Source organism: Cercospora beticola, chromosome 3, assembly GCF_033473495.1.
Source record: "Cercospora beticola chromosome 3, complete sequence".
Classification (NCBI taxonomy): Eukaryota; Fungi; Ascomycota; class Dothideomycetes; order Mycosphaerellales; family Mycosphaerellaceae; genus Cercospora; species Cercospora beticola.
The window spans coordinates 4,203,305-4,226,246 of NC_088937.1; the positions used below are offsets into that span (position 1 = coordinate 4,203,305).

The 22,942-nt window shown below is 52.1% G+C and overlaps 10 protein-coding genes across 10 annotated transcripts; 5 read left to right on the forward strand and 5 right to left on the reverse strand.

The window, feature by feature from the left end:
• Nucleotides 1-288: 288 nt before the first annotated feature.
• RHO25_005633 (uncharacterized protein) lies at nucleotides 289-2,064 on the forward strand (the record flags this gene model as incomplete). The annotated part of the gene is made up of 4 exons (XM_065602679.1): nucleotides 289-1,029; nucleotides 1,087-1,161; nucleotides 1,213-1,823; nucleotides 1,893-2,064. The coding sequence occupies 4 exons, from the start codon at nucleotides 289-291 to the stop codon at nucleotides 2,062-2,064; spliced, it is 1,599 nt and encodes a 532-aa protein (XP_065458751.1).
• Nucleotides 2,065-4,057: 1,993 nt separating this feature from the next.
• Nucleotides 4,058-6,042, reverse strand: RHO25_005634 (uncharacterized protein; the record flags this gene model as incomplete). The annotated part of the gene is made up of 2 exons (XM_023596523.2): nucleotides 4,058-5,957; nucleotides 6,026-6,042. 2 exons carry the CDS (start codon nucleotides 6,040-6,042, stop codon nucleotides 4,058-4,060), a joined length of 1,917 nt encoding a protein of 638 aa, XP_023457854.1.
• Nucleotides 6,043-6,330: 288 nt separating this feature from the next.
• RHO25_005635 (uncharacterized protein) lies at nucleotides 6,331-7,290 on the forward strand (the record flags this gene model as incomplete). The annotated part of the gene is made up of 1 exon (XM_023596524.2): nucleotides 6,331-7,290. One exon carries the CDS (start codon nucleotides 6,331-6,333, stop codon nucleotides 7,288-7,290), a length of 960 nt encoding a protein of 319 aa, XP_023457855.1.
• A 64-nt stretch (nucleotides 7,291-7,354) lies between these two features.
• On the reverse strand, nucleotides 7,355-7,919 carry RHO25_005636 (uncharacterized protein; the record flags this gene model as incomplete). Its single annotated transcript, XM_065602680.1, has 2 exons — nucleotides 7,355-7,467; nucleotides 7,529-7,919. 2 exons carry the CDS (start codon nucleotides 7,917-7,919, stop codon nucleotides 7,355-7,357), a joined length of 504 nt encoding a protein of 167 aa, XP_065458752.1.
• A 1,319-nt stretch (nucleotides 7,920-9,238) lies between these two features.
• On the forward strand, nucleotides 9,239-11,275 carry RHO25_005637 (uncharacterized protein; the record flags this gene model as incomplete). The annotated part of the gene is made up of 3 exons (XM_023596525.2): nucleotides 9,239-9,348; nucleotides 9,396-10,337; nucleotides 10,393-11,275. The coding sequence occupies 3 exons, from the start codon at nucleotides 9,239-9,241 to the stop codon at nucleotides 11,273-11,275; spliced, it is 1,935 nt and encodes a 644-aa protein (XP_023457852.1).
• Nucleotides 11,276-11,435: 160 nt separating this feature from the next.
• On the reverse strand, nucleotides 11,436-12,049 carry RHO25_005638 (uncharacterized protein; the record flags this gene model as incomplete). The annotated part of the gene is made up of 2 exons (XM_065602681.1): nucleotides 11,436-11,586; nucleotides 11,640-12,049. The coding sequence occupies 2 exons, from the start codon at nucleotides 12,047-12,049 to the stop codon at nucleotides 11,436-11,438; spliced, it is 561 nt and encodes a 186-aa protein (XP_065458753.1).
• A 475-nt stretch (nucleotides 12,050-12,524) lies between these two features.
• On the forward strand, nucleotides 12,525-14,405 carry RHO25_005639 (uncharacterized protein; the record flags this gene model as incomplete). Its single annotated transcript, XM_065602682.1, has 2 exons — nucleotides 12,525-13,050; nucleotides 13,132-14,405. The coding sequence occupies 2 exons, from the start codon at nucleotides 12,525-12,527 to the stop codon at nucleotides 14,403-14,405; spliced, it is 1,800 nt and encodes a 599-aa protein (XP_065458754.1).
• A 1,543-nt stretch (nucleotides 14,406-15,948) lies between these two features.
• On the reverse strand, nucleotides 15,949-17,097 carry RHO25_005640 (uncharacterized protein; the record flags this gene model as incomplete). Its single annotated transcript, XM_023596527.2, has 2 exons — nucleotides 15,949-16,245; nucleotides 16,306-17,097. The coding sequence occupies 2 exons, from the start codon at nucleotides 17,095-17,097 to the stop codon at nucleotides 15,949-15,951; spliced, it is 1,089 nt and encodes a 362-aa protein (XP_023457850.1).
• Nucleotides 17,098-19,696: 2,599 nt separating this feature from the next.
• RHO25_005641 (uncharacterized protein) lies at nucleotides 19,697-20,778 on the reverse strand (the record flags this gene model as incomplete). The annotated part of the gene is made up of 4 exons (XM_023596528.2): nucleotides 19,697-19,803; nucleotides 19,854-19,967; nucleotides 20,015-20,470; nucleotides 20,547-20,778. 4 exons carry the CDS (start codon nucleotides 20,776-20,778, stop codon nucleotides 19,697-19,699), a joined length of 909 nt encoding a protein of 302 aa, XP_023457843.2.
• A 788-nt stretch (nucleotides 20,779-21,566) lies between these two features.
• On the forward strand, nucleotides 21,567-21,818 carry RHO25_005642 (uncharacterized protein; the record flags this gene model as incomplete). Its single annotated transcript, XM_065602683.1, has 1 exon — nucleotides 21,567-21,818. The coding sequence occupies one exon, from the start codon at nucleotides 21,567-21,569 to the stop codon at nucleotides 21,816-21,818; it is 252 nt and encodes an 83-aa protein (XP_065458755.1).
• Nucleotides 21,819-22,942: the final 1,124 nt, after the last annotated feature.

The window sequence follows — 22,942 nt, forward strand, 5'->3', positions numbered from 1 at the left end:
CTCATGCAGGCCAGCTCCAAGAACTAGTTACCGAAGATACTGCAGGCATCGGCACCGCGGACCGTGAGCTTAGGCGTTCGCCCGAGCACTTCGCATTCGTTCGAGCATCCATGCGCAGCGGCATGTGCATGGATGGCGCGAGAGTCCAACTGCAAGCGATGAGCTGGCGGAGCAGCCCGTCGCCATGCCCTTCAGAAGCGCTGGCAAATGTCTCTGCTACTGTAGCATTGCTTCCTGGTCCGCAGCAGCAGAAGCAGCAGCAGCAGCAGCAGGATCTGCTCGCACAACATGGCCCTCTCTTCGTTGCCTTCGACGCCGGTGCTGGCATTGCTCGTGTTCGTTGGCTACCTTGCCTCACTCGCCATCTATCGTCTCTACCTGAGTCCACTTGCGAAATTCCCTGGTCCCAAGCTCGCCGCTCTGACCAAGTGGTATGAAGCTTACTATGAGATTGTCCTGAATGGCCAGTTCTCCTTCCACATTGAAGACTTGCATAGGCAATATGGTAGGGCAGGACTGAATCCTACTTACCTGAAAGACGCTGATCAGCCCATCAATAATGCAGGCCCGATTGTGCGAATCACACCCGAAGAGGTGCATATTCAAGATCCGCCATTCTGGGAAACACTCTATGTTAAGCACAACAGGACGGCGAAGTACGAATGGACTTCTGGCCGCTTCGGCAACAGCAGCTCTGTCTTCACGACATCTGACCCTACCTTGCACAAGGTCCGAAGAGCTCCGCTAAACTACATGTTCTCGCGCAAAGCCATCATCAATTTCGAGCCAGTCGTGCGAAAGAAGCTAGACATTTTCTGTCGAGGATTGGAAAAGTTCCGCGAGACTGGCAGTGTCTGTAATATGACAGAAGCCTTCTCTGCTTATGCTGGTGATGTCGTGACGAATTACTGCTTTGGCTACGATTATGATCACTTGTCCCTGGATGGATTTACTGATTCTTTCCACGATGCCTTCATGGCTGTTTCCGCTTTTGGCCATGTGGCACTTCAGTTTCCGTGGATGCATTCTGTAAGTAGTTTTGCAAGACAGGCTCACCCATGCCCAATACTGATGGAAATGGAACAGCTTCTCAATAGATTACCAGACAGCTGGAACGCTGCTATGAACCCGCCATTGGCGAAGCTACTCGTCCTTCAAAAGGTAACCGCGTTGGAGTCGTCGCTCTCCGACCACGATTGACCCATATCGCAGGACCTCCAAGCCAAAATCGCCTCCGAGCGAACCAAAGTAGAAAAAGGCGAAAAAGAGCAAGAATACCCAACAATCTTCCACACACTCTTCGTCGACAAAAACCTCCCCGAATCCGAGAAAACCAACCTCCGCTTCGCCGAAGAAGCACAGCTCTTCCTCGGAGCAGGCATTGAAACCACCTCCTGGTCCCTCTCCCAAACCTTCTACTACGTCCTTTCCAACCCCGAAATCTACGCGAAACTGAAAGCTGAACTCCGCGAAGCCATTCCAGATGTCACAGCTCCAGACGCGTTCAGCTATGCTCGACTTGAGACTCTGCCTTACCTTCGTGGATGTCTGAAAGAGGGTGTTCGCCTTTCATTGTCGGTTTCTGCTCGCAATCCTCGGGTTTTGTCGCAGCCTTTGCCATGGAAGGATTGGGTGATACCAGCTGGGACGCCCATTTCGATGACGATTGCGGATGTTCAGTTGAATGATGACTACTTTGTCGAAGCTGCGGAATTCAAGCCAGAGCGCTGGCTTGGCGAGTCTCCGAAAGCGCCAGATGGAAGTCCGTTGGAGAGGTATTTTGTTGCTTTTGGAAAGGGTCCAAGGAGTTGTTTGGGGATTAAGTAAGTTTGCCTCCAAGTCACCAGCTTTGTCCTTGACTGCGCGGAGTACTGACACATTCGCCATCACAGTCTCGCATGGATGGAACTCTTCCTCGCCGCTGGCACGATTCTTCGAAAGTTCGATTTGGAGCTTTATGAGACGAATATCTCGGACGTTCTTCTTGCTCATGACTTTTTCTTGCCGAGTCCGAAGTTGGATTCGAAGGGTATCAGGATTAAGGTTGTGGGATTGGATTCTTGATGACTGCGAGAAGAGTGAAGAGGTGGAGTAGATATTTGATTCGAAGAAAAGCATGTAGATACGAGATGAATGACGGCCATGACTTCAACAACCCCAGGTTTTTCCTTTTGTTGTTTCCATCGACCGTCCCATTTGACAAATCCGATGAATTCCTTCGAAAAGCTACCTCGTCGAATTTGGTGATTATTCAGTCATCCGCGTTGAGTTGCTGCAATTTGGGTGATTATCTTCAAGCCGCCGCGTTGGCAAGAAGAGCCCACTCAAGTTTATGGCCTGCTTTCCCTATGCCGACTGTCATTTGCCGTTTCAAGAAAGCCCACGTTACAGAGACCGAGAAAGCGCATCCTCCCACTTGTTCTTCATCTCGAATATTGTCCTTCCACTCCTGTGTCATGTGAGTGCTGAGAGGATCCCAGATACTGGCAGTGTCTATTCTTATCCGCCTAAGGCGTGCTGGAGATGATCAGTCCATTCTGGCATGCATTCTAACTTAGCGGCGTTCAGCCATAATAGCAAATGCTTCCCACGACGGCGTTGTTGCCGTCCGTGCCAGACGTCCCGGATATCGTAGTCAGAAAGGGTGCCCCGGTTGAGGACTCTCAGTTCCGTTTCGAGGCCCAGAAATGTAGCTGCCGCAACAGAGTCTCTCAAGGGGTTTGGGGTTCTGAAGAAGCAGCTTTTGTAGTCTGAGAGGGTGCACTCTGTGCTCGTCATCCTCTCAAGACCCTGTAACCCATATCACTTTCTATCCCCAGCTCGACAGAGTTTAACAAGATTACCCAGACCTTCCGGACAAGATTACGCTTTGCCATAGCGGAATTGCACTGCTCTTTGATCGTGAGTAGAAGCGGATGGGCTAGGACTTGTTATGGTTTGAGTATGCCCCAAGTCCTTACTACCGATTGAATGGCTCAGTGAGATCGGCGGCGGTGATCGGAATCGCAGCTCTCTGAGCTAGGTACCGTTTCCGCCAGGAGGCCCAGGTGACCAATCGTCTGCCGCCCCGGAGGCCTTAATGGTTCGGAAATCCAGAGCAGCAGAGGTTGTAGTCTGACAGTGTGCGCTCACCCTGTTGTAATCGGAAAGGGTGCGCGCTACACTGTCACACCAAAAAAGCGCAAAGCAAAACGAACAACACTGGGGATTCCCACGTGATCACTCATCAGAGGTAATCGTGGTCTGCAGGTCAAAGGGAAGTTCTTGTGTCGTGAAAATTGTTTCTTCGAAGGGGTTGGTAGTGTCAGTGACACTATTTCCTTCGTCAGCGAGGGCAGAGGATGGCTTCGCCATGTTTTGGTTGTTGGTGTTGAGTGAAGAGGAGAAGGAGAGAAGAGAGGAAGCGAGACCAAGATATGCTTGGAAAGTCGGGAAGTGGCCTCAATGGTGATCTATTTTGAGCTCACATTCGTCCTCAAAACTGAAAACCTAATCCTGATGGTTCAGTTGAGGCCTCGGAAAAATTGGAAGATGAGAGTGAGCCTACGCACTTGCAATTCTGATGATCATGTACCATCGTGGAGCCGTCTTGGAGTTTAAAGATGTTTTGGGTAGCATCGAATGGACTGCCAAAGCCGATACATTCCGTCCTCAAACTCTGTTGGAAGCGGCAGAATTCTTCATTGCATTTCAATTCGGATTGCTTGTCTGGTGGTATGATAGACGTGAAGCGAGCAAGTGGCTCAGTTGTCTGGTCTGAGCAGGGCGGACATACTGAGGTGATGGGAGGCCCACTTCTGAAATCTTCTCTACTTAAATGAGAGACGCGCAGGAATTAGTTCATGGTGCTTGATTTTCTGCGATCAACCCGAGATCTTGACAGTAGTAGACCAAGGGAGTAGCAGATAGAGAAGGTGCTTTCGCAAGAGCTGCGCATCTGGCATCAGTTCATCACATCGCAGGCGGGTAGAACCAGATCTCAAGACCCTTCCCACCTCCCAGAAAGTAAGCTGTTACTTCTCTGAACGCCCACGTCCTCCTAGACACGATGCCCCGGCTAGGATCCATTCGCTTGCCCGTCCGCTCCACTGCTACTCCCTTGGCTTTGAGGCTCTGGCGTCAGTTCTCGAATCATCTTCTTCAGCTCGTCAATCTCATCTCTGAGCTTCCTGACCTCCAACAATGTCCCGTCAACCACAACATCTGGCGACGTCTCCTCCACTCTCTTCGACCAGCCCGTTCCCTCAACATCCAGCTCAGGCTCCAGTTGCTCCCACTCCTCAATCGTGTCATCGTCGCTTTCATGCCTGCTGCGATTGAAGCGGACCAGACGCGCAGTTCGTGTCTCCAATAGAGCCGTGATGAGCAACAGAGGAGAATATATGACTCCCATGACCAGGTCATTGAGCTGCTCGTATCGCTTTCTCGACATCCACCATTCGAAGGGTAGGATCAGGAAAACAATTTCGATGAGATTAAAAGGTGCGATGAAGACATTCTCGTCAGGCGCGCGGACGAACTGCATAGTCTTCTGTGCAAAGAGAGCCAGGTATTCATCTGTCGCATTTCCGGTGATGTCTTCGTATGCGCTGTTATACAAAGCGATCAAGATGTTCAGCAAAATGACAATAATGACGAAGTTGTAGATGTAGTAAAGCGTGATGCCGAATGGAGGAGCGAAGTCTTCCCAGCCATCGAACTCTGGCGAGCCCATGATGGCGTTGAGCATCATCTTGACGATGAAGTTCGAAGCGCTAATCTCTCCGTCGGTTTGGTCCATTCCTATGAAGCCTTGGAAGAAGCCTGCCAGCACGGCAATGAGGAGAGCGAAGAAGATCAGAGATTCGCGCATCATGACCTTCAGCACGACAAGCATGGCGCCGAAGAAACGGAAACTGTCAAGATAGAGCATAAGCCGGGTCCAGAACATCGGAGAGCTGAACGCGAGGAAGTTGTAGGACAGAGTATTGAGGTGAACCCGGCGTGGAGAATGCCAATCGTAGCCGAGAGCTATCATGCGGAGCACGAAGGACACGGTCAGGAGGGAATACAAGGTTAGGTTGAAGACGTTCCAGAAGCCAAAATAGTATCTGCCAATTTTGAGAAATTTGGAGATCTCGTCGCAGAGGAAACCAGCTGTGAAGAGATAGAGTAAGCCTTCGACTATGTCGAGCTCACCACCTGCGTTAATGGTATTGATGGCGCCCGTGTAGAGGCCGAGGAAAGCAACCGTGATCCCGATCTGCAGGGCATTCTGGTATTGCGGTACACGCATACGGTCGGGATCGAAGTGGTCCCAGTAATTCGTGCTCGTCTTGAGCTTGTAATCGGTGAATCTGCTCGGGTCATCTTCGTCCTGCACCAGCCAGCCTCGCCACAAGTGAGATATGCACTTTTGATAGCCTGAGCTGCCTATTACGCGAACAGCATGCAAGTCGACGGCCTTTTCTATGGCATTCGCAGGGTGTGTATCCTCGCCATCGACAACAATGCTGTAGCGCTTCAGCAGCACTTCTTGCATGAGGTAGTTCATATCGTCCTCTTCCTCAATGATGTGCTTAGCGATCATCTCACAAGCTGTTGCGCGCAGCTCGTGTAGATCGGCATCCCATAGCTCGAGAATGGCCTGTCTCTTGAACCAGTGCTTGACGATCAGCAAGCAGTATACCACACATGAGCCATAGTCTTCGTCTGAGCCGGAAACTTTGCCGGCAGACTTGGCAGTCTTGATCACGGCGGGCGTGATGACATTGCTGTGAGGGGCGATGATGCGCTCTTCGGGGAGTTCACATGGAATCACTTGTTCGAGCTGGTACTTGAGGCGGAGCGCGACGAAGGTCACTGCCTTGGCGGGGAAGGCGGAGGGAATGTTGGTCTCGCGGTGAGTGGGGAGTAGGCGCGATAGCTCGTCGGTGAGGCCATGATGTCGGTCATGGTGTCGGTCCGAGTCGAAGATGCTGTTGGTTCAGTCCGTCAGCTCGGAAGCGAGGCTCTTCAGGCACGCTTTGTGCTACCTTGCGCATACCGGTCGAAGAAGCCCATCGCAGGGTGTCGCTGGCGATTTCTGGTTCCTATTGCAGAATGTCTAACGGTCCCACGCAGCTACAGGAGTGCGAATCGTAGGAATGGAGTCGTCTCAGGTGGTGCCACCCTCTTGCCAGCCTCTTTGTCTCGCGAACCAAGATGCGCGCGTTGGCGGCGGTGGAGCTTGGAAGCTCTCGCCAATGACGACGATCAACAGCAGGGATCCGTCGCGTGGCATCGCGTCCACCACACGTCCCAGCTGCATCAATTGTTCACTTCATCTCTTTCACATGCGCCAATCCCGCCATGCCTCCCAGGAAAAAGGCTCGCCATTCCCAGGCCACCTCTCCCTCGCCCTCCGCCTCCCGCCAAAAGACTCCCGAAACCGCACCCTCCCAACACTCGAATTCTTCCCCAAACAAGCCTCCCGAAGCAACCGCCTCAGATGACCCATGGAGCGACCACGAAGAGATCGGCCTATTCAAAGGCTTGATGATATGGAAGCCTACGGGTATCCACAAGCATTTTCGCTTACTCGCGCTCCACAATTGGCTGCTGGAGAACAACTACATCCACCCTCGCAATGAGCATACGAAGCCCAAAGGAATTCGCGCGAAGCTTGAGACATTGTACAATATGGACGCACTAGACGCCAGAGAAGATGCACGGCAACTGCCGGCTGTGGAGCTTCTCGACGCAGAGCAAACAGATGCCAAGGGAACAGTATTGGACGATGACATCTACAGCGAGGCCGATAATCGCATCGAGCAAGATGACTTTGCTTTGCCGCCCGAAGAAGGCTTCGAAAAAGACATGTGGGACCGCAGACTGCCAAACAAGAAGCAGAAGACGGAAGACGAAGACAGCGATCTTGAACTTCCCGACCTGAACCTCGCAGAAGAACCACCTGTGCGATTCGTCGCTACAGTCTCCATCGAGCCAAGTGACAATGCTACGCCAGGCTCGCGAAGAGGCAGAGGCGGTGGTGCTGGTTCGAGAAGAAAAAGTCTGCCAAAAGTCGCTGCTGCTGCTACGAGGAGGAGCGCGAGACAGGCGGAAAGCACGGCTGATGAGGAGGAAGGTACTGCCGAGGAAGAGAAGAATGAAGACGAGGATGAAGAGGAAGAGGAGATTGAGAACAGTGATAGCGAGGATCGGAGTGAAGCGAGTACACCGGCACCAAGGGCGACCAGAACGAAAGGCGCAAGAGGGAGGACAAGAGGCAGGGCTGGAGGACAAGCCGGTGCGAAGAGGAAGGCACGTTGAGGAGTAATCGATGAAAGAGACCTCGCGGTCGACGCGTCTCGCACTATCCAAGCACTTTTGCGCATCATGATACATGATTCGACCCGGCACAGCTGAAGCTCACGCTCTTCACGGCGACTAAGCCTCCGGATCCTTCTGTGCTCACATTCTTGTCGAAGACTTCGAGTAACCTCCGGCCTGGCCTCTATCTGGTTGAAGTCAGCACAGCATCCATCCCCTTTCGGAAAATATGACTTACCTGGCATCCATCTGGTGTCCCATGGCAGAGGTCCAGCCACCGGCTGTGGGAGCTGTTGCTTCCGCTGTGCATTCGAGGAAGTCTTGGTGTTCAGAATGGAGTCGACGTACTGGTTGAAGTCTTGAGAGTTGGCTCGTGCTGGATTCCCTTGGTACCAGCTGCCCATGTCCTTGAATTGGCTGTTCGCTGCTGGGTTCGCCGCGGACAGTGGTCTCGGAGGAGAGTTCGCATTCCAGTTCCCTTGGGTGCTGGGTCGGCCAGAGGCTGCATTGACGCTGGAGCCCCACGCACTTGCGTATTGAGTCGGAACTTGTGACCCTCGAGACTGGTATTGACTTGGTCCCGGCAGCGCATTGCCGCTGTTGTACTGAGAAATCTGTTGATCCGGCATGCTGAGAGTGGTTGGCTTTCGTCTTCTTTCCGGACCTTCTTGCGACGTGGTCTGGCTCAGATCACCGTCCTAGATTCTGGTCATCGGCAGAATGTCTCGCATCCAGAGATGGCTCGAGAGAACTGCTTTATGGGTCTCATACTGCTGCGCAACGAACGCTGCGCAGTTTGCGAGCCATCGAAAACTCGCTACCACGACTAATATACGACTTGCCATCTTCTCTTGAATTATGCAGAGCTCATGGGGCGTGTGCAAGTCGACAGGTCGACTTCTTGTAACGTCCGTGCTGTTGCTGCCTGACAAGTGCCTGGCGCGGTGGATTGCATATCAGGCATAGCAGGAGGCATCTCCCAACCTTCGCCTTTGAGCGTGATGGAAAGCAACATACATTCCTGGCTCGAGGTCACGGTTGCCAGAATCAGCGAAGTGCCAGAAGATTGCGAAATCACCTCATTTCATGGAGCCTCGCGAGTACCAACGTCGTTTTCTTTCTTGTCAAAATCTCGAGGGGCCATGCCTCAACGAAATCCAGCTGATTCATGTGTTGTCGTTTCGCAGACTAACAGCAAGTCTCTGCAGACAAACAATTTGGAGTTACCTACTTGTTCACACGACTCCGGGATGCCGGAACGTGCAAGAATCCAGAGTGCGACCAATCGCTTGCGAAAGAGGCCGCACCTTGAGCATGCTGTGACCCGACGTCGACTTGTTCGCTTGTAAGCTTGCAATCCTTCAACGCCTGCGGTTCGCATGCACGTGACGTCTGCCGCAGCACCTCAGCCTTGTCTCAACCTCGAACCGCCGACGGCGTCTCTGCAGTCCATTAACTTCAAGCTAAGCAAACGCTTTGGACCGGACGTATAGGAGCTACCCTTGGAGCCGTGACCGCTGTTCTCAACTCGTTGCATGATCCAAGCCAGATTGCCCAATAGACAGGGCTTGCAGATCAGTACGATATGGAGGCACAAATAGCTGACTTGCCAGCAGCGATCCGGCGAAACAGTCGCGATGAGAGCGGCTTGCACCGACAAACCTCTGATGTGGCCATGAACAATGTTGGAGAATCGACAACATCAGAGAGCCCTCCTCCAGCGTCAGGAGTAGCACCCGGTGCTACGCCTATTGAGTGGCGGTGCCCTTTTGGATTCCTGGGATGCGTTCACGTTGCAGACGGCCTTCCGCAATGGGATGAGCATTATCAATGGCACACCGTGGGTCAGCTGCCACGCTATCTCGAGTGTCCATTCATCGGCTGCAGCTGGTCTTGCAGAACTGATGCTATCGGACATGAGACATGGGAGAAACGGCTGTATCACATTATGGGTGCCCACAAGTCTGGCGGCATTGTTCGTACGCACCCTAGCAGAGGAATGGCCGAATATCTTTCAGGGGAAGGTATGCTCTCTGATGAGCAGGCACGGGATTTGAGGTAGAATCTTTTCCTTCAACGCCAGCGTTTTGAACTAACGGATGTAGGCAACAAGGCTATCTTGACCAGGACATGGCAGACCAAGCTCCTCAACATCAAATCAACCAGGCCCAAGACAGAGCCATACAAATCTCGATTCGTCCGCTTCCAGCAGCGCAGCCTGATGACAGTCATGACAAGTCCCAGCCTAGTCAGAACGACACAGAGCCCGTCGCCATCAGCACGTCCAATATGACCGTCACACCAACGACAAGCCTGGAAAAGCCAAGCTCTGAGCATGACAGTTCGGGCAGTAATGTCTTGTGCTGCTCTGCTGCTCAAGATGATTCAACTATGCCTGCCTGGAGTCCAACTGCATTTAGCGAGCAACACCACGCGGAAGTTGCCGACCTCTTTGCACTGCGTGCTGCAGTCTGGCATATGACGCGAAGAGCGACAGATCTGTCAAACGCGACCAATCTGCAGAGTATTGACATAGGCACACTAAGTCTGCCGCCATTGAGTCTGTCACCAAGCATTGCGAACAACGAAGTCGACCTGGATACTCTGATGAACGTACCACAGACCGCAACTCTGCAACGACGTAAGTCCTGGACAGGTCCGTCCGACAGAGACGAGCAGCCAGATGCTTTGATTAGGCCCAGCTCGGCGCCTCCCAATAGCTCTCATCAATGGCTGGAAGAGGGTGAGTATATTGCATATGCTCAAGGGTCCGGTTCAGGAGACGGCTCACGACGGACGACTGGTACACATCTTTGCTCGCTGTCAAGCAATGCTCGCACAATCGGCAATGCTCGTCGAAGGGCGGCCGATGATGAGGATGAAGGGAATGCAGACCGAGATCAAGACGGTCGGGGGAAACGGCGGCGGCTCGATGAGTCGGTTCACAAACCTTCAGCACGAATCCGATTACCTTGCATTTTCAACATGGGCGAGCCCGACGCTTTCCCCAAACACACTGCGACGTATGAACATATCTCAGAATTGCTGTAAGTCATTCCCCTCGCTACGAGTGCGCTGAACATGCCTAATGCCCGCTTTCAGGCGCCACCTCACAACGCACGACTTCTACGCCTGTCAGAAATGCTTTACAAGGTTCAACAACACTGCGGAAATTCTTGACCACATATGCAAGAAGACGTGCGAAAACACTGCCTGCAGAAGGACGGTATTACTCAACACTGCGCAGCCGTTTGACTGCGATTGTGTAACCACTGCTGTGGAGCAATGGGAACAGCTCTTCTCTTTGCAATATCCTGGACAGCATGTGCCAGCTTTGCGACCAAATACGTACGATGACCCGTCCATGACGCCCTCTCTGCAACCTCGTACACCATTCCTGTTGAGCGTCCCACAAAGCGCCGTTCCAGCATTCGACAACAACGTTTTGGACACGCCAAACACGAACTTATGGGCTCACGAAGCTTTCGACCTTAGCATGACGCAAGTGCACGCGCCACGAACTGTACTACCCGCCATGAGAACCAATCTGGGCCATGCCTTCCAGAAAGAATATCAACAGCTATCCGAGCGCCTCGCTCAGCTCGAACGCCGAAAAGATGATGCTAGCAGCAAGCGTGAGGAGGCTCGGGGAACGCTGCTCTTGTCCCTTTGGGAGGCGCTCTGCGAGACAGGCAGTCCCAAAGCACGAATCGATGGCCCTCTCTGGAGAATGATGCAACGCGATGCTCCAGAAGTCTTGAGGCAGAGCATGGTTGCTACAACTCTTACGAGTGGATCCTCCTCAGTGCTGCATAGTCAGTTGTTACAGAATGGTGTCGTGGGACAGCACTTTGAGCGTCATCATACGTCCACAAACGGTAATTTTGGGACCAACGGCAATTCTGATTGGATGATGAATCTTACGGCAACGGGGGATTTCTCCAACGCTTCTGCACAACCAAATGCGGGCTATGAGGGAATGTGAGAAGCTGAACTGGGAGTCATGAGTTTCGACATCATCCACTGAAGGCTTTTCTGGCTACGAACGAATCACTTCAGAGTACTTCCGGCGGCATTTGCGCAATGCTGCAGTCCAGCAAAGTTATCAGACTGCCAAAACATTTCGAGCCCCTCCTTCATTGGATCTACTCCGCGCGATCCATATCTCCTTCTTCAGAATTCGCACGACAGGTGCTCTCACAACCATTTGCGTCGCTGTCATGGTCATTCGATCTCTCCCAATCGTTGGTATCTTCACTCTTCAGAGCTGCCGAGTCTTCTGAAGCCTCCATCTCCCTGACAGGGTCAGCCCGAGTTAATAACAGAGCGACACGATGTTGAAGACGAACATTGCTGTGGTGGCTGTGACGTGCAGCATTCTTGGTCCACTGTGGCGCAGCCATTCTTTGACGCGGTCTCGCTTTGAGTTTGAAGCTCGATTTTGCTTCTGGTATGCAGCTTGAAGGGTAATCTGCTCGTCCTGGGGTCGATCACTGATCGAAGGCTGGGGCGCCTGGCGAGGGGAGTACGAATCGATGTCTTCTTCGAATATCTCTGCGGACGCTATAGAAACTGCGGTCGACGCCCAGGTTCCGGCATGCTTGGTGACCGACTCGGAGCCTCGAGGGGGCGCATCAGTATTCTCATCACTCGCCACAGGAAAGAGATTCCAATTCTCCTTGGCGGCATTGGTGTTTGTAACACGTGGAGATGCTTGAGATCGAGGCTCCACGATGTTGGATCCTGAGATGCCGACCATCGTACTCTGTCAATCAAGGTGGTGCATTGAGATGGTCAAGGTACTCGTTCTGCGCAGGGTTGTTGGCATTTGATATAATCGCATTGCTTCGGCTACAGGGTGACAAGCCAGCAAGCAGGGCAGAGCGCAAGCTGACTGCGAAGCGTTATAGGTGCCTACTCTGTAACCGCTTGACCTCTGCACATGCGGTCTGTTTACCCTGCACTGCGGTATTGATCGTGTACAACGTCTGTGGCAGCACTGTCTGCGATTCGGGCTGCGGTGAGCAGATTGGCTCCTTAGAGCGCCACCTCGATCCCTCACTTGCCCGCTTGCGCGCTTGCAAACGCTATGCCTATCATAGCTAGTTGCTGCACAAATCCAAACGGGCGGGCCAACCACGTGATTTGCCCGCTCAATATCAGCCTTGCTGAGGAAGGCTTCATCAGTCTGTTCTGCAAACGCATCGGTTCGGGCTCTCGTGAGCCCGACAGACATGACGCGTCGAGACGCGAACCTTCGTGTCGCCAGCCTCCGAGCCTTTGCCAGCGACGATGAGGATCTACACGACATTCATGGCGGTGCAAGACCAGATCTCGAGAGACTGGATTATTCGTCAAGGGTCCCCGAAACGATACCCTACATGACAGATGTGGATGAAAATGTTGAGGATCTCGTGGACGACGAGGCATACGTAGAAGAGCCATGCATTCCGGCCAGAGATGGACAGCGTGATCCATCGGCGAATGGCTTGTCTACTGAGGAAGCCATACAATGGGGTTCAGTGGGGCCGGCGCTTGATGTTGACAGACATCCTAAATTCACCGAACCCGTATCAAGCTCGAACCAATATGGGAATAGTCGCCCGCACGGGAAGCTGAAGAAGTCGCTGGAAATAGAGACGAGGAATATGATCGCAGAACCCGGCTTTGAGCCACGGCGACGGGACACCGATGCATTGAAGTCAGATCTTGATAAGAAGAGGAACAAGCTTGGTTATGAAAGAATATCCATTGACTGCGGTATGTTACGTGTTTCCGTCATATGAGCTCCATCATTCAGCCTTTCACGCTTGCACCTTTACCACACTGACAACGAGGCAGCTCACTGCCGCCGTCGTAGAATCCGATGCGTTGTCCCAGAAGATGACCCCGAGCAGAGATGCAACAATTGTATCCGCTCAAAGAGGGAATGCGTGTTTTACCCCGTCGGCCAGCAAGCTATTATTGATGCAAGGATGGACAAGTCTAATAACACATTGGAACTTTCGGACGAGCAGTCATCGGTAGCATCGTACTTTTCACTCGGGATCAGCGACTCGAGTAGCAGTCAGCCAGAAGCGACTCATTACAACCCGACTCTGCAAGTGACGGTCTACAGCGAGCCGAGAATGACCGGTTACCATCAACACCGGGTCAAGCCTATCCCCACGCGACCAGATTCCCAGAAACCCAGGCATTCAATGGAGGTATCTCCTTGGACCACTTCAACGCCTATGAGTAAACCGGCACCATACGCCTTTCACTCCGAGAGCAGTGTACCCACTGTCTCATCAAAGGTACCCAAGCACATGTCATTCTCAGATGACCTTGGATCATCTGTGTATATGCCAAACGGAACATCCACTACTCCGCCACTTTTGGCACGGCGATCTGACGCGCACTCTCCAGGGGAAAGTCCTCTCGATGAGGTCCATGATCCAGCTTACTTGGATATCTCACTAGCAGAGGTTATAACGCAAGCCGCAGGCGCAGCGGATTCCAATGAGCAGTTGCCCGCACGGCGCCAACACAGGTTGCCTCATCTGGCGAATTACTGGGAGCGTCCCTATGAGCAGCAGACGACGGAGGCCCAGACCGAGCAAGCCGGAGCACGCACCGTAGCGCCGCAGAACTTACCAAGCTTACAATCGGTGGCGCAGCAGCGGCAGGACATCCCCCAGGCATATCCTGCATACCAGAATCAGCAGAATGCAATGCCAGGCTGGCACCGCACCCTGTCTAAGCCTGAAAACCCGCGGACAGAGAACCTGCATAATCCACATGTGTCGAGCTCTCCAGTCCCAAGAGTACCAGGGATAGGTCAAGAACATGCAAGTGTGGCACCGAATTCAGGTCTTCTTCCTGACTTCCAACCGATACCAGAACAAGTCAATCCTGTTCCATCTACGAACAGGCCTGCTCCCTCAATGCCAGAGACTCCGGATATTGCTCAGTTTCACGTGCATGGCGAAACCAACGAAGAGAGCCGTGATTTCGCCATGCCGCACAGGTACGAGTTGATCAGTAGCGATGATATAACGGACCCGAAGACAGTATGTCCGGAGCCATCCCACTCAAGCAGTGAGTGCAGATCAGACCGAGAAAGCAGGTTATGAACCGACAAAGAGCGGAACAATGTTGTTATGACGCTCTTTCGCGACCTGAAGGTGAGAGTCTTGAATCTGCTGTACATCACCAGGCTGGACGTCCCACGCCCGGATAATGATTCTCGAACTAGCAGGCGTAGGTCGCTTTCGAGCGATTGTTTCGCACGTTCGGCAAGACTGCTGGCCAACGCGAAGTCCAGCGATGATCAACCGTCCAGCGGTCTCAGCAGGCGTGCCAGGAGTCTGCCTCCCTATCGATCTTGTGCGGATCATGACGGCCGTGATACCAACTGCTATCCCGAGCCAACTTCCACCAGGACTAGCGGCGGCACAGACTCACCCACACGCACTAACAATAAACGAGCACTCTCGTCGGGGGAAGGTGACCATGAGCAAAGACCAAGTCAGCGTGCAAGATACGCCGAGAACGGAGCGCATACAAAATCGAAACTCCCCTGCATTTTCCACATTGGCGAGCCGCTTGTATTCCCTGATCATTTGCAGAAATATGATCACATTTCGCAATTGCTGTAAGTGAGAAAGCTCTTCTGAAACTTGACCATTTCTAGTGAAGATAGGCGGCACTTAGGTGGATCCCACCATTTTCATGCTTGCCAGAAATGCTTCCAGCTGTTCTCGGCTGCCTCAATGATAAAGGAACATCGTTGCTACAAGTCATGCAGTAATGGACTGTGCAGAAGGCATGTCGCGGACATCGCCAACCGAGTGACAACCTGTCAATGCATCACGACTGCTACGGAGCAGTGGCAAGGGCTCTATCGTTTGCAGTATCCACTTCATCAGCCAGTCCTCTTACATGAGGCAGTAGCCTCAGCTGGACTCTCTGGTGTCGAGCCTCCTCAGTTGCCGACAACATACTTGACAGGTCAAGGTCAAGATTCAGAAGCGGTCGGTCTGCTGCTTTCGAGCTCGAGTGTGCACAATGCACCGGAGACCGAGGACGCACCTGCGGAAACACAGAATCATACGATCCCAATCGTACAGGACATACCTCAGCTTCATTCAGAGATTTACACGCTGCAACAACAGTTCCTTCTTCTGGAGCAACGCATAATATCACGACCAACGCCGCGTGAAGAGGACCTTGAACTGACAGTCGGGTTTCTATGGAGAGCACTCTGTCGTTCGGGGTGTGCGGAGAGTCAGCCTGAGACGCTTGAGTGGCGTATGGTCAAACGTCATGCTCCAAATGTATTGAGTTCTGCTTCCACAGTAATGCCGTCTACCGCGCCACTAGGTGTAGCCCACAGCACCAACGACCTGAACATCAACGATTGGAGTGATGTACATTGGGATGACTTCACGGCAAAAGGCACTGAAGCCTTTACAGACTCTGGTTACGGCAGTCTTCATCAACTATGATGAGGGGCAATAACACGCAAGCGAATCGAACAGTACGCATTTCTCTGCGAAATAGCGTACCAAGACGGAATGGTCGACACCTCCGAGACGGTCACTGTAATGCCGCGACATTCGCTTGTCACCAATGAAACAATTTCCATGAAATCATACGATCAATAGATTACCACTTCTACAATTTGCTCTTGCTGTCCTCAGGTGAGATCTCAATCACCAACTTGCCAAGCTGCGAGCCCTTGTTCATATCATCAAACAGACTGTCGATATCCTTGAGGTTGTCAATGCCCTTCACGGATCGTGACACCAATGGCTTGAGGCCCTTCTCGTTGACGAATTTGACAAGCTCTGCAAACTCCTTCCTTGAGCCCATCGTAGACCCACGAAGTTCGATGTTCTTCAAAACTGCAGGCATTGTCCATGTCATCTTTGGCCCGACTGTCATTCCGTATTGCGAGATGATGCCGCCGTCCTGCACTCATGTTAGTTGATTCGCGAACGACTTCGAATTGGGACGTGAAGTTGAACTTACCCGCAAAAGCTTGGCGCCTCGTTGCACTACATCGCCACCAGCACCATCAATGATGGCATCAAGTTTCTTCCTGTCCTTTGGCAGCATTTCCTTGAGCTTCTTGTCCCAATCCGCATCCTTGTAGTTGATTCCTCCTTTCGCGCCCAGCTTCTTCGCAACCTCTATCTTTTCCGCGCTGCCTGAGCTGACGTATACATTCGCGCCCGCAGCAACGGCATACAATAATGCCATGACTGCCACTCCACCGCCAATACCAGTGATCAAGATATTCCTGCCTGGCTTCGCTTGTCCACTCTTCGTCATCAATGCTCTCCATGCTGTCAGGCCAGCCAAAGGCAGCGCTGCAGCTTCATTGCTGGTCAAATGCTTTGGTGCCTCCTCAACCTCGCTCGCAGCGATCGCGATCAACTCTTGTGCTGTTCCGAGAGGGTTCAGCTTTGTGCCGCCTAAGATGGCATAGCCCTTTGCGGATTCTGGTCCATCGGGATCAGAGTCCCAGCCATGTCCTGGATTCAAAATCACACGCTTTCCTTGCCATTTCTTTGCTTCTGCTGAGTTGCCTGTCTTGATCACTACACCACAGCCATCTGCGAGGAGCGGGACGCCGAAGCCGATTGCGCCGTAGAGTGCTTGACGGATGAAGAGGTCGCGGTGGTTGAGAGCGGCGGAGGTGATTCGGACGAGGAGTTCGTTGTCCTTGGGTTCGGGAGTAGGTTGTTCGATATTCTTCAGAGGGTAGTAGACTTTGCCGGGCTTGCCATCAATCTTCTCGATTACTAGTACTTTGGGCATTGTGGATTGTTGCTGGACGGTGAGAGGGGAGATATGCTATGAGAATAGGAAATGGAACGGAGTCGATTTGAGTCGTGAAGAGTTGAAAGAACTGCCAATAGACAATGCAGAACTTACGATCGAAGCCGTGATTTACAAGCAACTGTGCCTATGATGTCGCCAGAGCAATGTCGAGCTTCACGGCGGAGATCCCACTGGACCGAGGCCATTGCCGGAGGAGCAGGGTGAGCAATACCGGTGCGCAGAAGTCGTGGCTTGGTCAGCTGCTGTTGCCCCAGGAATTCTGGCATTCTGAACTTCACCTCCTGTTCTTGCAGGTGTACACACTACTCCTATTCTTTAAGTACTGGGATGAACAACGATCTCTCCATCTTTTGGCCTTCTTGACTCACTGAAAGCGCCATCATGCCAATAGCGACGCCATTCGCGACGAGGACAATAGGCTTCAGGATGTCGTCGCATCATCAGCATCCGAGCGGCACAGTGCAGCATTACGCGCCCTGCTGAGCGCTGGTACCTACACGTCTCTCTAAGCTGCACAACGCTATAATCTCCACGAGAGCAGCGTATCTCTGTCATGTCTCCCATACACAAGCTCAATGCTGACCTTTTGCATCAACTCTTCGCTTTTCTCGATAGGCCGAATCTGCTTGTTGCGACCAGAGTGTGCTTCGAGTGGCATGATGCTGCACAGACCAGGATCGATGGCACTTTGGATCTGATTGCCACTACTACGATGCAGACAGCTAATTTGAACATACTGGGCCGTCTAGAAACGGACATTGCGCTACAGCACAGGGTGTCGGGTATCGAAATCCTTGAATGGCACCTTGAACCTCCGCCGGGTTTTGCTGGAGCAGCCTCAGACGATTCAAATGGACCTTGGGAAAAGGATGGATACTTCTCCAGCACATATCCGGGTGCGAAGCCCTCGTCTCCAGCTGCATCTGCTTTCCTCAATGCGCTTGCGATTGCACTGGCTTTAACGCGGTTGAGAAAGTTCACATGGTCCGCTATCTCGCCTTTGCCCGAGAAGCTCGTCTCCGTCTTAGCAGCGCTTCCGGCCTGCGGTGTTCATATCAGTCGTAACTCCAACGCACTTGAGACAAGTTTTTGGAGCTATTTCCCTCAGCTCAATTTGCGCCAAGTGGCAAGACTAGGAGCCATTCGCCACAATCTGAAAACAATGGAGGTTATTGTACCGACTCGCGACTTACTTGTATTGACTGCGCTGGGAAGACTGGCTAGCTTGACGAAGCTCGATTCACTGAGTGTCTACACGCTCGGCCGGCGATCATGTCCCGCAGTCGCAGGTGAGCCATTGAGGCCAACCACCGACATGTCCTGGATCCTCGACCACATGCTCCATTCTGGTCACAAACTCTCCTTAAGAAGGCTGCGGCTGGACAACTTCTGTGTCTGTGGGAGCGAGATACCATTTCAGCTACATCAGCTCACAGACATCGCAAGACTTGACCATCTGGCAGTCAGTTGCTTCAGCATCGTTTCTGGCTGCAACAATACGCTTCAACCACACAGCTTCCACCTGTCATGTTCGCAAATCAAGCAGCTTGATGATACAGCCAAATTTTGTGCCAGGGAATGGTCCGCGGAAGCAGTGCGCCAATTCTTGTCAGAGTGCATCCGGCTGAAAGAACTTGTCATCACGGACAATCAAGAGATTCTGACAGAGGAAGTCGTGCGCCACCTTGGACCACAACTCCAAGACTTGCAATACCATAGCATTAGTTTGCTCTCAAGCCGGAGCGATTTGAAAATCCTGGATCCTATGGTTACTCTTCCCTCGTCCTGGCTGGCACATTGTCGAAATCTTCTTAAACTCACCATCGACACTCCTATACCGCGTGCGAAAGCTTTTGTGCCATACGTATCATCTTACCTGGAAAGCTTGCCTAGCCTGGATCGACTCACTTGTTACTGTGTTGGCGAGCCCTGGGTATACGCCACGCACGACGAAATCGTTCCGGATGACCGCAAAAGCATCATTTGCGATGCAGTCTCAGGACTGCACGAACAATTGCTTCGCCGTCAACACCGGCTTACTGCATTTTGTATCGCCTTTGAGCCTCGCCCACATTGGGATCGTGATCCCATGGTAACTCGCATAGGCCGGCGCCCGACAACCCAATCAAGGACATTCAATTCAGAAATACGAGCTCCGCTAGTCTTCGGTTGCCCACCTACTGTGCAGGCACAATGCATGGAGCTCCAAGAAGTGCGTCGAGCGCAGAGACATCTGTTTTGGGAAGTTCACCCTCACTATTGGGCCTTCGCTCTCGCGAGATACTCCAAGTTGGCTTTGGAAGAATCGGCAGTGGTCCGACGAACACATTCAGGGCTGATAGAGACTCAGGTAAGTTCGCTATCTCGAAGATATAGATCCCCATTTTGTTTTGTCTGCATTGGATTTTGCCTGATCATGCACATATTCTGGTATAAATGACAAAAGCTCGCTTAGTTCGAAGGACTCCCGCTCAATTTATCAAATCTCTGACAACTCATGTGTTCAGGTACAAAGCTGTTCAAGGTAAATTGGCAAGCATCACGTTTCTCCCGGACGAGACACTCTGGCTGCTCACTATGGATGACGGTCGTTTGGCGAGTCTTTCGGCCGGTTCGAAACAGGATGTCGGCGGCCGAACTTGCCCCCAGTGCCACTGATTGTGTGACGCTTCATCCACAACGCTGTGCAAGGATTACAACAAGCCATCTTGCACGGGTTCTCAGGAACATACCTGTTGCTAGCATGCAATAATTGTCCGCGTTACTTTGTTTGTCGGCGTTGTTCAAGGCGTTAATATCATGCCATCCGTACGCTTCACCTCTGCCGGAAGCGAGAGTATGGCCCACTGCAGTCGAGGTTAACGGCATCCTTCTGCATTTCTTCGGCACTTACAGCCCGGATTCGCAACATGCATTATTTCGTGCAGCAGCGAATAGGATAAGTAGCGATCGAAGTCGAGGAATTCTACGCCAGTCCAGTCTCTGGTTCTCCAGGTGGTACCTATGCCCGTAACTTTGTTCCTTGCGGCATCTGTCGGCCCAGCACAAATGACGATTACATGCGATGGCCCTACCGCGGCATTCTGTGGACCCGGTTGACGCACAAGGCCGGTCTCATAGGTGAAAGCAACTGTTTGCATGCCGTTGGGTGTTGGCTGGCAGAATAGTGAGTTCGGTACCATATGCGGCATGTTTGGGAATTCAGGATCGATCCAAGTACCGAATTGACCAGGAGCGCGCTGGAAATGATTTGCATTGCACTTTATGACCACAGTCGGATCATTAAGCAATCCCGAGATCCAAGGACCCGTGAACGGACCAAAGCCAGCATCGACAGTGTTCATATTTTCTGGAGCTAATCAGAACACAGATCGCTTGCATGTTGTTGCGTGGCTTGCCCGGAGCACGCTGCAAGACATGCTTACCTCTGAATTTCCTCCGATCCTCGCGATTATTGCCCATCGTTTGCTTCACGATTTCGCCCAGTGCAGGATCATTGTCTGCCATGCGAAATGCGGCGTACTCTGCTATGGCCTTAGCTTCGTCGACGCCGGCGTGAACATCGAAGCCTCCGTTCCAGAAACAACTCATGTCTATCTGGTAGGCAGATGTGGTTGATAGGATGGCGAACAGGAGAAGACTGGTCTGAAAATGCATCTTGAAGTGTGCTGCTTCATCGGCAGCTTCAGCGGCGTTTGACTTTATACAAAACTCAGCTTCCATCACTTTCCTGAACGCAGACTCTATTATTGTGTTTCGTGCTGCCCGCGATGGACAGCGGCAATTGAAACAGACGATGGATGAACGAATTCAGAACATTTTCAACATCCTCGCCAATGGCAATGCTGTTCTTGAAGCCACTTTCCAAGTTGTATCGGTCTTCTGTGCGGCATATCAGGAGCCCACATCTTGGCAGCGGTTCACAGAGCACACTTGCAGCGAAGTCGAAGGTGAGAGAACACGTTTCCTTCGAGTATTGGTTTACAATATTCTACAACTGGACAGAGTTCGATGCTGCATGCAGAACAGGCAGTGCCTACTGTGCCGCGGCGGTTAAGTACAAGATCCAACATGCGGCGAACCGCCCGCTGTGCCACACAGAAGACCAAGATAGCAACATATCGACACAACTTCAACGACTATTTGGACTTCATGGTCTGGCAAGATGTTTCAGGTCAGAGATATAGTCGGGAAGCACTCCAACACATCGAATTTCACAAGTCCTAACCACATTTTGCAACAATGGCTCAACTCATTCTTGTCCTAGCCTATGCTACCATCTCTCTGTGCTCAGTTATTCGAACTTCACTCGAACGAAGAGAGGTCTCTGCTCCATGTCAGATTGTCAAAGATGCAACCTCATGTGGCAATGCGGAGTCTTTTCTTTGACACCTCAGCGCAATGAACGTACGGGATGCGGAGGCCGCGAAGGTTCATCTCTGCCGATGAAGCGTGATGATGCACTCAAAGCCATCAATGCTTACTGCGATCGAGACTTATCGCTCGATCCCGCATTCAATCCGGGTGACCAATTCTTCCAAGAACCCCCCGATGGGGCTTCGTGGGATCTTTTCATGGAAGGACTGGACGGGTATGTGATCAAGATGGATGCCAAATTTGGCGACGGAGGCCGCAGACGGGATGTCTCCCAGGCAAACGTTTCAGCACCAAGGGCGAGGAGTGTAAGCGGAAATTGACCAATGTTGTGGATGCTTGTGGTGAGGAGGGTGGAATCCAATTCGACAACACACAGAACGGATGTGTTATGTGGTCGATATATGGCAGCAAGGGAGCTCCTTAGTAGCGATTGGAGTACTGGAGACGGTCAGGCGTAAACAAAGAGCAGCAATTTTTCGAATTCAATGCAGCATCAGGTCAAAGTCATCTGACAATGCAGAATTGTTTGCTATTCCGACGCATCTTTCATGTATTGCAAAACGGTTCAGCGTCTACTGCTTTGAGCATCTCATCACCCATGTTTCCAGATCTTATCGCTTGATCGATGCCGCCATGGTATTCTTCCTGGTCCTCTACGTAGGCGTCTTGCTCGTTTCACGTCTTGCGCCTGCTTAGCCCGAAATCCCAATATCTTCCCAGCTCTTGCCTTACTGTAGTCGGTATGGAATCGCATTGCATGCTTCACCTAGACCTCGATCCTATGGCTCCTGTGCGTAAACTCAGCCCCAGCCTCCTGTATCTCGTCTTCACCTTTCTCGACAAAGCAGATCTGAGTTTGCCTCTCTACGGCACAGAGCAGGATTGACCGCACCCCAGATACTATTGCCACCACAACGTCGTGGAGAATCGTTATGGGCGTGTTGCAAGGCTCGTAAACTAACGCGCAACTCCAGTGCAGAGTGACGAGTGTCGAATCTTCGATGGCATCTTCGCCTGCGACAAAGTATTGGACGTCACGAAGTCGTATTGATGTTACACAGAAAACTCGTAAACTTGCAGGGATGTACATCTCAGTACGCAGGTGCTACTTGCCTTTCCATCACAGAACTTACTGCCATCCAGCAACAACTACTTGAGATCAACAATCATCATCATGGAAAGCACAGTACTTGGGCCTCGAGCGCAAAGATTCCTTGGCTTCCTGTGTGCACACTCTGCACAGGGGCTGCGCATCAACGCCGAGACCGCAGCTACACGCCTCTTCGTTTTGAAAAGCAATCCCTCCATGACCACTCCTCCATCGCGCGCCAAGTTGCAGTCATGGCTGGAGACTGAAATCGAAACAAACTCTGAGGCACTCCGGCGCACCAAGCAGTTTTCATAACGTCAAAGCCCAAGGAAGCCAGCGAAATTGGCTGTCGCG